This window comes from Monodon monoceros, unplaced genomic scaffold, assembly GCF_005190385.1.
Source record: "Monodon monoceros isolate NGI ecotype Baffin Bay Population unplaced genomic scaffold, NGI_Narwhal_1 Super_Scaffold_10, whole genome shotgun sequence".
Taxonomy (NCBI): domain Eukaryota; kingdom Metazoa; phylum Chordata; class Mammalia; order Artiodactyla; family Monodontidae; genus Monodon; species Monodon monoceros.
Genome location: NW_021703766.1, coordinates 1,024,363 through 1,040,275, shown reverse-complemented (window position 1 = coordinate 1,040,275; position 15,913 = coordinate 1,024,363). Strand labels below are relative to the sequence as shown.

At 49.3% G+C, this 15,913-nt stretch overlaps 1 protein-coding gene across 2 annotated transcripts in view; it reads left to right on the top strand.

Annotated features, from left to right (window-relative positions):
• Positions 1 to 15,913, top strand: part of ZC3H18 (zinc finger CCCH-type containing 18) — a 50,416-nt gene that overhangs the window by 16,143 nt on the left and 18,360 nt on the right. For both annotated transcript variants that reach the window (XM_029205764.1, XM_029205772.1), the window contains 5 exons: positions 7,879 to 8,027; positions 8,321 to 8,413; positions 9,228 to 9,385; positions 11,978 to 12,095; positions 13,669 to 13,931. In XM_029205764.1, the coding sequence (XP_029061597.1) occupies positions 7,879 to 8,027; positions 8,321 to 8,413; positions 9,228 to 9,385; positions 11,978 to 12,095; positions 13,669 to 13,931 (781 nt within the window). The remainder of the gene's footprint in view (positions 1 to 7,878; positions 8,028 to 8,320; positions 8,414 to 9,227; positions 9,386 to 11,977; positions 12,096 to 13,668; positions 13,932 to 15,913) is intronic.

Genomic DNA, 15,913 nt, shown 5'->3' with positions numbered 1-15,913 from the left:
ACCAGCCGGAGGCCCCCGTGGCAGCAAGGGCAGGAGGCAGCAGCATCCACTGTTGAGGCCACAGAGGCTCTGGTCCAGGTGCTTGGGGTCCCACTGCTGAAGTACTTCCCAGAATTTAGCCCCAGAAGCGCACACACCATGAAGCGAAGTTGGTGGTGGTACTGCAGGTCAGCATCACCGGGAGGTGCCTGGACGGGCGAGGACAGGGTGCCCTCTCCAGGGACGTCGGCGGGGGTCACATCACAGTAGGAGGGGAGGTGCCTCCAGGTCACGCCGAGCGCCCAGTTGGGGTTTCGGGGAGTGGGTCAGGCATTTCGCAGTGGGAAAATCTGAAGCTAGTGGTAAGTGGCCTTTTCTGCAGTCTAATTGGGCCTGTTCCGTAACTTGTTTCAGGAATGTATTTTTTTAATATTTAGTCACCTTTCCCCCATACTGTTTGTTTATTCTACAGAATAATGCGATAGAGTACAGAAGGAAATGGGTGTTCTGGAACATATCCTGCTTTTTCTTAGTTATGAGAAAGGTTTTGGATGTAAATGTTTGTGCTTACCTGCAGTTTGTAAGATTGGTGTTGAATTGAGATGAATGTGTTTCAGTTCTCTCCAGTAGCAAGAGAGTCACTTTAAAAATAAAATGAAGTTTTTCGTGTTTGGGGAGGATGTGGGGAAATGGAACCGCATATCCAGCTGGTGGGAACGTGAACCGGTGTGGCTGCCCTGGGCACAGCCTGCTCAGTGTGATGGGCGGAGCTGCTCTCTGAGCCGGCCACTCCCCTCCTGGTGTCTATCCAGGAGAAATGAAGGCGTAAGCCACGCAAAGACTCATACTAGCAGCATAGACAAAACAGCTACGTGACTATGTGGAAACAACCCCAGTGTCCATCAGCTCATGAACGGATAAACAAAATGTGGTCCATCCTGATACTACAACGCGGTTGAACCTTGAGGCCACTGCCAGGTAAAAGAAGCCGGTCACGAAAGGCCCCATATTGTACAGTTCCACTTACAGGAACTGTCCAGAGTGGGCAGATCCATAGAGACTGAAAGTAGGTTAGTTATTGTCTAGGCCAGAGAGGGATGGGTAGCCATTGGGTACAGGGTTTCCTTTTGGGGGATGGAATGTTCTAGAATTAGGTAGTGGCAATGGTTGCACAACTTTGTGAATGTACTAAAACCCACTGAATTGTGCACTTTAAATGGGGGTATTTTATGGTATGTAAATTATATCTTTGAAAATGCTTTTTAAAAAATGTTTGTCAGCTGTATTTCTGTTGTTATTGTGATCTGCAGGTTTATTGTTAAATTGCCCAAATGGACACGTTGATATTTGTGACCATTGACAACAAAATGTACTTAGGAATACAAACTGAAACGTTTTAAAACACCAATACTTTGTTTATGGTGTATTTTTACCTGTCTTATATTTAGGTTGAGTCATCAAGACATGAAGTTCTATCCACAAAGGCATAAATAGCATTTTCTTTAAACAGTCTTCTGTTTTGGGTCTCTCATTACCTAGCTGTCAGTAGCACCCAGCCCGTCTGTGGGCCAGGCCTCCTGTATCCTCTCCTTCCTGCTCTCTTTTTCTCTCCCTCCCTCTTTCTTTCCCTTTTTTAAATTGTGGTAAAATACACAATATAAAATGTACCATCTTAGCCGTTTTTAAGTGTACATTTCATTGGCATTCAGTGCATTCACATTGTGGCCATCACCACCATCCATCTTCAGAACTCTGTTCATCATGTAAAACTGAAACTGTCTGCATTAAACACTAGCTCCCCAGCGCTTGGCCTCTGCCTTCTCCTTTCTGTCTCTGTGAATTTGACTGCGCCGTGTGCCTAATGGAAGTACAGTCTCACAGGATCTGTCCATCTGTGCCCGGCGTATTTCACTCAGCACAGTGTCCTCGAGGGTAATCCAGGCTGTAGCAGGTGTCAGGATTTCCTTCCTTTTCAAGAGTGAATAATATTCTGCTGTGTGGATGAACCACAGTGTGCTTGCCCATCATCCATCAGCGGACATTTGGGTTGCTTCCATTTTTTAGCCATTATGAATAATGCTGCTGTGAACGTGGGTGTGCAAACATCTCTTTGACACCCTGCTTTCACATCTTTCAGTATATACTTGGAAGTGGGGTGGCTGGGTCAGGTGGTAGTTGTGTTTTTAACATTTTGAAGAACCACTCTGCTGTTGTCCACATTGGCTGCATCGCTTTGCATCCCACCACTGAGCACAGGGTTCTGGTTCTTCTCGTCAACGCTTGTTTTCCGATTTTGTGATAGTATCATCGTGGGTGTGAGGTGGGGTTCTGATTTACGTTTCACCATGATTAGTGATGTGGAGCATCTTTTCATGTGCTTTTTGGTCATTTGTGTATCTTCTTTTGAGAAATGTTTACTGCCCTTTTTTTGTTGTTAATTTATTTTGGGCTGCGTTGGGTCTTCGTTGCTGCGCACTGGCTTTCTCTAGTTGCGGCGAGCGGGGGCTACTCTTCGTTGCAGTGCGCAGCCTTCTCATTGCGGTGGCTTCTCTTGTTGCGGGGCACGGGCTCTAGGCGCACGGGCTTCAATAGTTGTGGCTCGTGGGCTCAGTAGTTGTGTCTCACGAGCTCTAGGGCACAGGCTCAGTAGTTGTAGCGCACGGGCTTAGTTGCCCCGCGGGATGTGGAATCTTCCCAGACCAGGGCTCGAACCCGTGTCCCCTGCATTGGCAGGTGGATTCTTAACCACTGCAGCACCAGGGAAGTCCCTACTGCCCATTTTTTAATCCCTGCATCCTCTTGTGTTTAAAGCAGCAGGTCTCAAGGTGTGTTCTTGAGACCCAGGGCCGCCCTGAGGCCAGTGCTCTAATGACACTAACGCTGCGCCAGTCGGCAGGTGTCGCCCACTGTATGTGCACTGAGAAATGACATCCGGGGTAGAGCAGGAAGAGTCATAGTTAAACTTTATTTTTGGGTCTAGGTCTTTTTTATATATATATTTATTTATTTTATTTATTTATTTTTGGCCGTGTTGGGTCTTTATTGCTGCACACAGGGTTTGTCTAGTTGCGGCGAGCGGGACTACTCTTCGTTGAGGTGCACTGGCTTCTTACTGCGGTGGCTTCTCTTGTTGCAGAGCACGGGCTCTAGGCACACAGGCTTCAGTAGTTGCAGCACACAGGCTCAGTAGTTGTGGCTTGCGGGCTCTAGAGCGCAGGCTCAGTAGTTGTGGCACACGGGGCTTAGTTGCTCTGCAGCATGTGGGATCTTCCCGGACCAGGGATCGGACCCATGTCCCCTGCATTGGCAGGCGGATTCTCAACCACTGCGCCACCAGGGAAGCGCCCCCCCCCTTTTTAAATAACTTTATCGAAGTATAATTTAAATGCCATAAAATTTGCCTGTTGTAAATGTCCAGTGATTTTTATTAATTTACCAAGTTGTGCACCCAGCACCACAGTCCAGATGTAGAATATTTCCATCACCCCACCACAGCCCCTCAGTGTGTGTCTTTTCGCTCTTCCGTCTGACGAAACTACAAGTGCTCACGGAGCTCCTCTGCTGACACTGAGGCATGAGGGGTGCCTCCAGGGAGGGTGTGCCAGGTGTGGCTGTGAGCCCAGACGGCCAGGTCTCCTCCAGGACACCCAAGAGACCAAGACAGTGACTGTGCTAATGATAAGGTTCAGGCTCTCAAGTGAAAATCAGAATTTTGGAGAACTTGACAGCTTCGCAGGGTTTGCTGACTTTTCCAGATGACCGTCATGTGATGTCACAAAAGCATACCTGGGTAGAAAGCCATTCACAGTTCAAGGTGGACTGGTGGACCTCTGCCCAAGAGTCGGAGAAGTTCAGTGATAGGACTGCAGCTCGCTGTAACAGAGCCTCAGAGGACACACAGTGTCTGGAGAGGTTGTCATGGGTGTCCCCAGGCCGGCTGCACCTCCTTCTCTGAAGCCACCCAGCACAGCAGATGGGATGCAGAGCACAGTTGTCTGTGAGAACCCGGCTGTCTTCCATTCTAATGTCCAATTAAAGAGATTTGCAAAAAGGAAAATAATGCTACTACTATCGCTAAGTATTCTCAAAACGTTTTCATAAAACTTTTATGTTAACAACTATTGTTAACATAAAATTACATACGTTATATTTTATGTCTTTAAATTTTCTGTTTTAATTTCCAATATAAATATATCAATTAATATAATCAATTATTAGATATCGATAAATCTAATCATTACAAAGGCTCTTTGGGGGTCCTGAGACCAAAAAGTTAGAAGAACCACTGGCCTATGTTGTTCACACAGAAGCAGCGCAGAAATTATTTTAATTCTTTCAGCTACCATAATGACTGTATTCCTTAAGAAGTTAAAATATCTCAGAATACTGCTCAGTATGACCGTAATTGTCTGTCACCGTTCTCTGTGAAATAGGAAAGTACTTGAGTTTTTTGTGTTCTTTCATTAAAAGTTTGTATGCGACAGTTCATTGGATTTTATGCCTGTTAGAATAAGCGTTTCTAGATCTTGGGTTGGTCTTTAAGATTTAATTATTTGATTTTTATATATTCTGCCTTCCTTTTAGGAAGTAATTTTTAAAAACCATGAAGCACTTTAAACTTCTTTATTTTATTTCGACAATCCCTATATTTGTTACTTATTCTGAGTTGCTCAGACTAACAGGAAATGGGACCAAGGAATACTTAAGTAAGACCACTATGTCTTATTTAGAAATAAGAAAGTCTTTGTTTAAAATTCTAGTGTGAAGCAAGCATTTTGTATGGAAACTAGAGAGAGATTGTAAAATTATCTCCGCTGTTGCAGTGGGACGCATTGCAAATGCGGTGACATGCGGCTTATAAATGCCATCTGGAGGCACCACACTGACGCCAGTCAGACCAGCAGTCAGAATTTTAAGGTCTGTAGTGTTTCTGGACCCACCGGCAGCCACGCTCACACATGTGCCCGCAGAAACAGGCACTTTCTGCTCCCCTCACACCATGAGCGAGCTGGGCTCCTTGGGCTGCTGTGTGTGGTGTGTTTTCCTTTCCTGTCGTCTCTGTGTTCCGGTCCTTGGTTTCTGCTGAGACTCAGGTAGGCTTTCTCTGTGGAAGTGTCTGTTTCACTGGTAGAGTTTGGGTTTGTTACTTTTGAGCTTGCAGGTTCCTTTTTTGTAGGTATATTTATTGTGTAGTGAAGAAAAGCAGGGCTCAACACAGAGCGTATCATACAACCAGGAGAAAGATGGGGATGGATATACTGATTGACTGATTGATCGATCCCCCACAAATGGACCACTGCCTTTGGTGCAGGGCCCTGGAGATGGGGGAACATCACTGAGTACCTTTCTGAGCACTTGGATGCCTTTACTGACCTGCATGCCCGTGCCTCACCACGCCCTGCACCACACTGCCACGCTGCATCCTTTTTTTGTTTTTTGGCCGTGCCACGAGGCTTGCAGGATCTTAGTTCCCGGACCAGGGATTGAACCCGAGCCCCAGCAGTGAGAGCGGCAAGTCCTTAACCACTGGACCACCAGGGAACTCCCAGGTCCTTTCTCCTTGTTCCCTTTGGGCTCATATCCCCATCCACGCAGAGTCCTTACAAAATAGTAAGACTGTTTAGTCATCCGGTCACAATTGCAATCCACATAAATTTTGTGTTCGTGAAGTTTCATTTAGAAGCAGAAGACTATACAATTTTTAAACCAGTAGATCTATTTTTGCTTCCATTTCCTAGAGAATTTTTTTTCCCAAACAAATTGCTTTTTAAAATTGTGAAAGTTGGGCTTCCCTGGTGGCGCAGTGGTTGAGAGTCCACCTGCCGATGCAGGGGACACGGGTTCGTGCCCCGGTCCGGGAAGATCCCACATGCTGCGGAGCGGCTGGGCCCGTGAGCCATGGCCGCTGAGCCTGTGCGTCCGGAGCCTTTGCTCCGCAACGGGAGAGGCCACAACAGTGAGAGGCCCGTGTACCGCAAAAAAAAAAAAAAAAATTATGAAGGTAATATGTGCTGACAGAGTGAAAACTAACAGTTTGGGGTGTATCCTTCCAGGCTTTTTTCTGCATAATTAAAAATTCACTTTCCAAAAGGCTGGTGGGATTACACTATTCTTGCTGCTCTTCCTGCCTGCAGGTGTGGGACATCTGTCCTTGCCCGTGTGTAGACTGCCCACACTTCTTCCTGGAGTAGTCTCCTCCTTCTCTTTGGAGGCCAGGGACCCAGACACATGCAGTGTGGACCTTAGCACTCTGGGAGCGGGGGCCCGGGGGCGGGCGTCTCAGGGGCGATGCCCCTGCCCTTGCCTCTCGCCCTCCTCTCTCAGCTCTGCTCATCCACCTGCGCCTCCTCGCTCCCCTGCCAGCATGAGGAACGAAGGAGCTCTTTTTGTCAGTGGGCTCAGGGGTGATGTTTTTGTTTTGTTTTGTCTTGAAATTTTTTTAAATGCAAAAAGAACAGAGAATCAGAAATACTCATTTATCTGCTACCCACATATTTATTTTAGATTTTAAAAAATTATAGAAATGCTGTGGTTTATATTGTTAATACTTTTCTGTGCTTACAGTTTTCTACAATGAGCTTTCGTTACTTTTTAACCACATAAGCAGTGTGGACTATGCCATGAGTTTATAAGAGTCAAGCATTGAAGAAGTATGTGATGTTTTGGAATTCTTTATTTAGAGATATGACTGCATAGTCTTTTTTCTTTGAAACTCTCTGAGTCTCTGGGATTTTGAACCCCCTGTAGTATATATGTCCCAGGCTCTGACTTATATGTGAGCTCTCAAACACTATTAGAAATTAAAAAGTTAGTTGGTTATTTTTGCATTCTCAGAGAAGCAATTTTTTTAAGCATACTTTATTTCATATTTAATTTGGAGCATTGTATTATTAAGTTGGTTTTAATACAAGTTTAAATATTCATAATGTTTAAAAGGTAAAATTTAGTGTTTCTTTAAATACCAAATGATTATTTCTCTTTAATTTACAGGATACAAGAAAAAACGTATTTTGTTGACAGAAACATTCAAATGGAATATCATGTTTAGAAGTGAATATACATTAAAAGATGGCTTACAGTTTAACTCATGCTAACCAATTGAAAATGTTTTTTGAAACCGCTTAGATATTGTATGCCATATTTATTTTTTAAGCCTATATACATATTACCTATTCAAAAAATTAAATTTTAAAAAAGTGATTCACTCACTAATTAATTTTAAAATGTAGACTTCTTGCCTCCCGTCCTGAAAAGTCAAGTGGTTTTCTTGAATAATCTTGGTGTTCTGTTGCTGAATAATGCTAAAAGTTGACCTTCTTAATTCTTTGTTATAAAGTATAAACACCCAGTTTATCATTGCTGTCTATGTGTTTTCTCTCTTAACGCATTTTTTTAAGTACCAGAAATAGCCTGAAGTGGTTTGGTAGGAGAAATGCAAATGTGCAGAGCTGGTAAAGACCACCCTGGCATGAACGTGCAGAATTCTGATCATTTTCGTGCTTCTGGTTGATTTCTGTTTCAGTACGGACAGTCTTTTGAGTCAGAATAACGACCCTGTCGGTGCACCTGCAGGTTCCCCAGGGCGCGTGTGTCCTGAGCAGCAAACCCCAAGGCAGGGCCATCCCGATCATCGGGGCGCTCTCGGGCTTCTCTGTTTCAGGGGAAATGAAGTGTTCCTATGGTGACTGTGGGACAGGGGCCCTGCGGGAGCCCTTTCGAAGGTGCCGCTCGCAGGACAGTCCCAGACCTTCCAGGCCTGCCTGCTGTGGCCTCGTGGGGTGGCCGGGACCGCACTCGGCCCGCTGCCTGGCTGCCTGGCCCGGCACCGGGGGAGCAGGGGGAAGCTGACCTGGGCGCTTGGGCCGGGCGCCCCTTCTGACCTGGCTTTTATTTCCGTAGGGAACTGTACCTGGGGCATGAACTGCAGGTTTATACACCCTGGAGTCAACGACAAGGGCAACTACTCCCTCATCACCAAAGCCGAACCTTTCCCGCCCAACGGTGCCCCGCCTCTCGGACCTCACCCTCTGATGCCTGCCAACCCGTGGGTGCGTGAACACCTCTTTCATTGCTAGCAAATCACACCTAAGCTCTGTGACTGTCTGACTCAAAACACGCTAATACGCCTTGTATGGCAGGCGTTTCCGCCTTCTAGCTGCTCTGGTGTCTCCAGGTAGAGTTCCCCCAGGCTCAGGGCAGCTGGGTTGGGCGGAGGGAGGCCTGGAGGAGAGAGCAGGCAGTAGCCGGCTGGTGTTCTACTTGGTGTTTTTGCTCCCCCGTTTCTGTACAGATTTTAAAGTTTGCTTGCTCTCTTAACTTTTCCCTTCTCATTTTTTAACAGGGTGGGCCAGTAGTTGATGAAATTTTGCCTCCACCCCCTCCAGAGCCCCCTACAGAGAGTGCTTGGGAACGAGGACTCCGGCATGCAAAGGAGGTAACGGAATCAGCAGAAAACCCGAGAAGAAAACTAGTGGCGGTCCTTGCGCACAGCTAGCATTTCTGTCTCTCCGAGGCCTGCTAGGGCACGACAGAGCCCGGGCGGCCAGGGAGGCCCCACCAGGAACACGGCCCACGGTCTTCCTGGGGCTTGCAGTGCATCGAGCCGTGCCTGAGCCAGGGCTGCAGCCCCCGGCCCCTTGGCGGCACTCCCCAGAGAGTTAGTGCTCCCGCTGCGGCCTCTGCGTCTGGAGAAGCCGTCCTATCCCTGGAGAAGCGGTGCTATGCCGGCCTCCCCTCTCCCCCCGCACTCTAGGCAGCACCCGGCCCGGGTGCCCGGGCTTACCCTTCTTGGCTCTGGGGCTGCCTTCCCTTCAGGGGGATGGCAGACTGAAGCAAAGCTGTTCCTGCCCTCGGCACACGCTCCCCGCCCCCAGCCCTGACCCGCTCCCGGTGCCTCTCCTGTCCGGAGCACACCTACCTGCCTCCCCACTGAGGGCACATCTGGAGCCCCCTGGTTCAGTGCCAGTACTGGGAACAGGGAGTCACCACTCGGTCACCTCTTCCCAGACCTGGGTGAGCTCTTGAGTGCAGGGTTCACTGTGTCTGCAGGGACGGGGCACTCCCGTTCCCCAGAAGGGTGCGTGGGGTCCCGTGTCCACCCCCAGCGCGGAGCTTAGGCATGTCCCCAATGAGTGCTCGGTCGTGCTCTCCTGCCACTCCAGCCCAGGCTTCCGGGGTCAGTCAGGACAGGATCCCCTTTGTTTTCCTAACAGTAACTGGTGTTGGCTTCTCCCTTCTTAAAATGGTAGGTTTTAAAAAAAGCAACCATTCGAAAAGAACAAGAGCCTGACTTTGAAGAGAAGAGGTTTACGGTGACCATTGGTGAAGATGAACGGGAGTTTGACAAAGAAAACGAAGTTTTCCGAGATTGGAACTATCGGATCACGAGAGATGTCAGAGACACAGCGTAAGGAACGGCTCTGCCTCTTCCTTCCCTGTTGAGAGAGAATTTGGTGTCCCCAGCTGCGTGGGGCTTGGACTCTGGAGAGCAGCAGTGCCGAGGTGACCCAGGGCGCGTTGGGGCCTGTCCACCCGCAAGCCTGAGGATGGCCTCCCCAGGAGCGTTTCAGGCAGTTTGCAGCTGACTTTCCTTGTTGTTTTGCTTCTGGGGAGGACACGTTTTAGCTCCGTGGCTCGGAGAGGTTTTACAGCTGCTCCTAAAGCCCCTGGGGCCCCGTGAATGTCCTCCCCACTTTTCCCCAAGTTCCCCAGGAACCAGGAAAAGCTGTGAAATTTGTCACTAAAATCCGGGAGTATGGCAGGTTTCTTCATTGTTTCCTCCAGGCATTTTATCACTGGTCTATTTTTTTTTTGGGGGGGGGCGGTACGCGGGCCTCTCACTGTTGTGGCCTCTCCTGTTGCGGAGCACAGGCTCCGGACGCGCAGGCTCAGCGGCCATGGCTCACAGGCCCAGCTGCTCCACGGCATGTGGGATCTTCCCGGACCGGGGCACGAACCCGCATCCCCTGCATCGGCAGGCGGACTCTCAACCACTGCGCCACCAGGGAAGCCCTATCACTGGTCTTTTAAAACAAATTGCAGAAGTACATGGGGTTGAAACACCTGTCAGCTCTTGAGGAGCTGTGTGGCGTCCCAAGTACAGCCCTCGGCTCCCAGCACGTCTGCTCCGGGGCAGGAGCCGCTTTGTTGCACTCACCTCTCAGGACCGAGCGGGCCAGGCCTCTCCTGAGCAGGCCGGTCCAGCATCGTCTTATCTCACAGTGACACCGTGCATGGAGGTTTGCTGCTACAAAGCACAACCACTGATTTCTGACCGAAACGACAGTCAGAGGCTGAGAAAAAGGCCCTAGGGTTGGCTCTGCGTTTCCAAGATCACCAGTGCTTGCCTGAGCGGTGTGAGGGTTGCAGCGTTAGGAAGGCGTCTGGCTGTTGGGAATGAGAAACAGCTGTGTCACTTGGTAGATCAGCCCAGGCCACCCCGCCAGCACCCCGCAAGTGCTGGGGGAGAGATTTCCTAGAAAGCAGCCGCTGCAGGCCACACAGACGCAGCGTGGCCTGGTGGGGGCCTCGGACCTCTGCGAGCTCTGGGCGTCTCTGTTTCCCCCACGGGAAGGGTCAGTCTGGAGCCAAGAAGTCCCTGAAACAGCCTCCAGGGCCATCTGCTGCCGGGTGTACACTTCCCTTGCCTGCGCCCCACCCAGGGTTTGAGTCAGGGACCCGTGCAGGTCCTCTGGGTCTGTGTGTGTGGGAGCTGGGGCCTCCTGTTGCGTTTTCCCAGGGCTTAGTCAGCTGTCCTGTCCTTGTGATTGAAGGCCCACCTTTATCACCCGCACAGGGGTCTGCTCCCAGACCTCCTGTTTTATTCATCGGGTCTGTTTCTTCACGGGCCGGGCCGTCTGTGATGTTGTGAGGTCGCGGAGGGTGTGTCTTTTTTTTTTCTTTTTTTCCTTTTCTATTATTTGGCCACGCCGTGCAGCACGCAGGATCTTAGTTCCCCTACCAGGGATCGAACCCGTACCCCCTACAGTGGAAGCGCGGTGTCTTTAACAACTGTTCTGCCAGAGAGGTCCCTCGGAGGGTGTGTCTTGTTTTTCCCATGGTTTCTTGGCTAGGCTTACATGTTTCGGTGTCCATGTGAACCTGAGGATCAGTTGTCTAGCTGCGTAAAGAAATCTCATCAGCATTTTTACAGGGATTGCCCTAAATTTGTAAATTAACAAAGGGCTTTGTAAATTAACTGACTTCCTGGTGATGTTCAGTTGTCCCTTCCAAAGACAAAGGACGTGGTCTCATTTATTCACACGTGCTTTTGTGTCTTTCAAGAGTGCTAAAGTTTTCTGCAAATAGGTTCTGCAAGTTTCTGATTAAATGAATTTTGTTCCTAAATATGTTTCCTTCTTTTTTGCTAGGGTAAGAGGGGTTTTCTGTACCCTCTGTCTCCTGACTGGTTATTATCTATGTACATAAGGGTGTTGGTTTCTGTATGTTAAGTTCTCTGCATCTGCCTTACTGGGCTCCTCTTGCCACTTGAATCGGCTTCACCGTCGTGTCTTGGCTTTTCGTGTACACCATCATTTGATGTGCAGATTGAGGTGGTTCTGGGGTCTCCTTGTAGTCTGACCACCGCGGTGCCTGCAGCACACGGGTGGGCTGCCTGAGAGGCACTGGGCTTCCTCAGCCCGTCCGGATCTTAACGGGAATGCCTCCCTGTTCCCGATAAGTAAGGTGCTGGCTTTAGTTCTAAAGTGTGTAAAAGCATGTTACCACGTTAAGAAAGGATCACTTCCTGTTTTCATTGAGAAAGGGGTATTGGATGTTTGTCACAAACGTTTCCATCATCTGTAGGTGTAACCCTGTGACTCCTCTGTAGGTCTGTGATTTTTCTAGTATATTCATTTTCTAATATTGACTCAGCCTTGCAATGGTGGTGTGTTATTTTTTTTAATGTGGTGCCTGAATCTTTGCATATATCTTATGTAATGTTTTTGCATTAATATTCCTAAGCGATAAGCTTGACTTTTACTTGCTCTTTTTCCAGGCTTGAGCCTTATGCAGACCCTTATTACGACTATGAGATAGAGCGGTTCTGGCGTGGCGGGCAGTACGAGAATTTCCGGGTGCAGTACACAGAAGCGGAGCCGTACCATAACTACCGGGTATGTGGGGCTTACGTGTGTAGGTCAGAACTTCACTGATGGACCCATTAAAATCGTCCCTTTTTTTTTTTTTTTGCGGTACGTGGGCCTCTCACTGTTGTGGCCTCTCTCGTTGCAAAGCAGAGGCTCCGGACGCGCAGGCTCAGCGGCCGTGGCTCACGGGCCTAGCCGCCCCACGGCATGTGGGATCCTCCCGGACCAGGGCACGAACCCGCGTCCCCTGCATCGGCAGGCGGACTCTCAACCACTGCGCCGCCAGGGAAGCCCTAAAATCATCCCTTTTTTATTTATAGGACTTCATGTGAGCTTAATTTTGTGGGCGTGGTGCACTCATTTCACGCCCCTGTTGACTGTTCGTGGAGAACTAATTCGGGTCCATGGACTGACTTCGTGGTGATTTGAACAGACTCTTCCTTGGGTTAGTCTGTGCTCTTGCTCTGTTTCTCACCGGAGCTGCTGGTTGGGTGACTGATGCCAGCGGCAAGGGGTGTGTCGCACCCTCCTGAGCACATCACTCTTTCAGGCTCCTTAGGACCACCCTTTACGGGTCGTGCCGCCTCATGCGCTGGCTGCCTGGGCCACTTCCAGCCATTGCTGCTGGTGCTTCTCTGAGATGTAGTAGATTTGTGAATATATGCGCTTCAGTCTCTGAGTCCCTGACTGTATGCTTTTGGCGTGAAGCTGCCACTTGGAAGAGATCTGTTAAAAGCAGGTTAGCAGGACTTCCCTGGTGGCGCAGTGGTTAAGAATCCGCCTGCCAATGCAGGGGACATGGGTTCGAGCCCTGGTCCGGGAAGGTCCCACATGCTGCGGAGCAACTAAGCCCGTGTGCCACAACTACTGAGCCTGCACTCTAGAGCCTGTGCTCCGCAACAAGAGAAGCCACCGCAATGAGAAGCCCGCGCACCACAATGAAGAGTAGCCCCCACTCGCCGCAACTAGAGAAAGCCTGCGCACAGCAACAAAGACCCAGTGCAGCCAAAAATAAATAAATAAAATAAATTTATTTTAAAAAAAAACAAAACAAAAAACAGGTTAGCAGTTTTTGTGCCACGACTTAAGTCACATTCGTGAGTTTTTTGGAGCAAAGGGAGCTGACTGTCCGGGAACCCATCAGATGGTGAGCTTGTGGTGAGAAGGGGCCCCTGGTTGACCACGCTGTGCCCTCTCCCCGGCAGGCAAAGCAGACTCCTCGCTGGGGCCGGCCTGCGGTTCCAGGCGCCTCGTGACAGCCGGGGCAGCCTCGAAGGGAGCAGGACCTGCTGGGGTCCCTGCCACCACGTCCCCCGGTGCCCCAGGGCCAGGCTGCCTGTGCAGAGCCCAGTCATCTCCGTCCCTCGACAAGAGCTAAGGCCAGAGAGGGCGCTCAGCTCCCAGCGGCCTGGGTGCTGATGTTGGAAGGGCAGGCTCTGCAGGGCACCCCCCCGCCATGTGGCCTCAAGTCCGTTTCTAGCGCTGAAACAAGACCGCACCCCGGCGCTCCTGTCTCCTCCTGCTCTCGTGTGTCCTCCCCGCGCCTCCCCTTCCGAGTGGCTAATCGCGGCATGTGCGTATGTTTGGCTTTTCCACGAAGGAAAGGGAGCGGGAACGAGAGCGAGAGAACAGACAGCGGGAGCGGGAGCGCGAACGGGAGCGGGATCGGGATCGGGAGCGGCGGCAGCGGGAGCGCGAGCGGGAGCGGGAGCGCGAGCGGGACAAGGAGCGGCAGCGGCGGAAGGAGGAGTGGGAGCGGGAGCGCGCCAAGCGGGACGAGAAGGACAGACAGCACCGCGACCGCGACAAGGAGCGCGAGAAGGAGAAGGAGAAGCCCAAGGCCCGCTCCCCGCAGCCACCAAGGTGAGGCGCGTACCTTCGCCGTCCCCAGGCCTGGGGGCAGGGACCAGGGCTGCGGGGCGGGTGCGGCCACGGTGTGGCGCTCCAGGAGCTGGGATGCTGGAGCTGGAGGCCCGGGTGGAGGGCTGGTCCTCCCTGCTGGCTCTGGGCTGTGCGCTGGCAGGAGGCGCTGGGCCCAGGGCCGGACGGGGGGGCCCGGCTCTGGGGTTTCGGGCAGCCTTTTGGCAACAAAGGCGCAAACACGTATTTGAGTGCCAGCCCAGGACGTGGTCCTCACCAGAAGATCATAGCACTGGCTGAAGTGTGTATGTCTTGTGTGTCTTACAACTTTGTTGAGATGTAAGTCACATATCATTCAGTGCACCCATTTAAAGTATCCAATTTCAGTGGTTTATACCATAGTCACAGAGTCGTGGTGCCGTCACCACGATCTTAGAACACTTTTGTCTCCCAGAAGGAAATCTCATACCCATTAGCTGTCATTCCTCATTTTCCAGCCCCTGGCAGCCGCTCATCCACTTCTGTCTCTGTTTCATATAAATGGGGACATATAATGTGTGGTCTTTTGTGATTGGCTCCTTTCACTTAGCATAATGTTTTCCAAGGGTCAGCCACTTTGTGGCATTTATCAATACCTTGTTCCTCATTATAGCCAAATACTATCCCATGTGGATGGACCACATTTTGTCTATCCATTCGTCCGTTGACGGACACTTGGACTGTCCCGACATTTTGGCGACGGTGAATGTGGACATTTACGTACAGGTCTTTGTGTGGACATAGTTTTCCTTTCTCTTAGATATCTTTATATCTAGGAGTAGAATTCCTGGGTCACGTGCTAAGTATGCTTAACCTTTTGAGGAGCCACTAAACTTCCACAGCAGCTGCACTATTTCACGTTCCCACCAGATATATGTGAGGGCTTGGATTTCTTCCTCACCCTTGTCAACACTTACTATTACCCATTTTTTAGGTCCTAGCCGTCCTAGAGGTTGTGGAACGGTATCTCATTGTGGTTTGATTTGCATTTCCCTAATGACTAACAACGTGGAGCATCTTTTCATGTGCTTGTTGCCTGTTTGTATATCTTCCTTGGAGAAATGTCTATTTAGATACTTTGCTTGGTTTTTAATTTGAGTTGTAAGAGTTCTTTATATTTTCTAGGGACAAGTCCTTTATCAGATATCTACTTTACAGCTACATTCTCCCATTCTGTAGGTTGTCATTTCACTTTCTTGATGATGTCCCTTTTCTTCTTTTTTTTTTTTTTTTAAAGGAAGACCTCTTATTTTTTCCAGCTTTATTGAGATACAGCTGACATATAACATTGTGTGAGTTACAGGTGTGTGATGTGGTGAGTTGATATAATTACACATTGCAGGACAGTTCCCACAATATGGCTTGTTATCACGAGCCTCACATAATTGCCTTTTCTTTGTCAAATATTAGTTGACCGGGTATGCAGGGATTTATTTCTGGGCTCTGTATTCCACCCATTGGTCTATGTATCTGTTTTTATGCCAATACCATACTGGTTTGATTACTGCGGCTTTATAGTACAGCTTAAAATCAGGAAGTGCGATGCCTCCAGCTTTGTTCTTCTTTCTCAGGATTGCTTTGGCTGTTTGGGGTCTTTTGTGGTTCCATACAAATTTTTTTTTTTTTTAATAGACTGACACCAAGCATTGTAAATGGATGGCCACAACAAAAGCAACAATGTTGCAATTACGAAACACGAAGCACACTCACACTGTGTCATAATATTGACATTCAGCCCAGGAATCCTCCACTGTAACAGCTCCTTTACTTTGCAGTGAAAATTGATTTGTACATTTTTTGCCTCTGAGTCCTTGTGGGATTTTTTTTATTATTATTCAAACAGAAAGTCACAAAAATTATACTCATCCTCATCAGGTCACTAGTCCCGTGTCATTAACTTTTTTTCATCTTGATCTTTTGTTGGCACTTTTATGAGTTCATCAGTT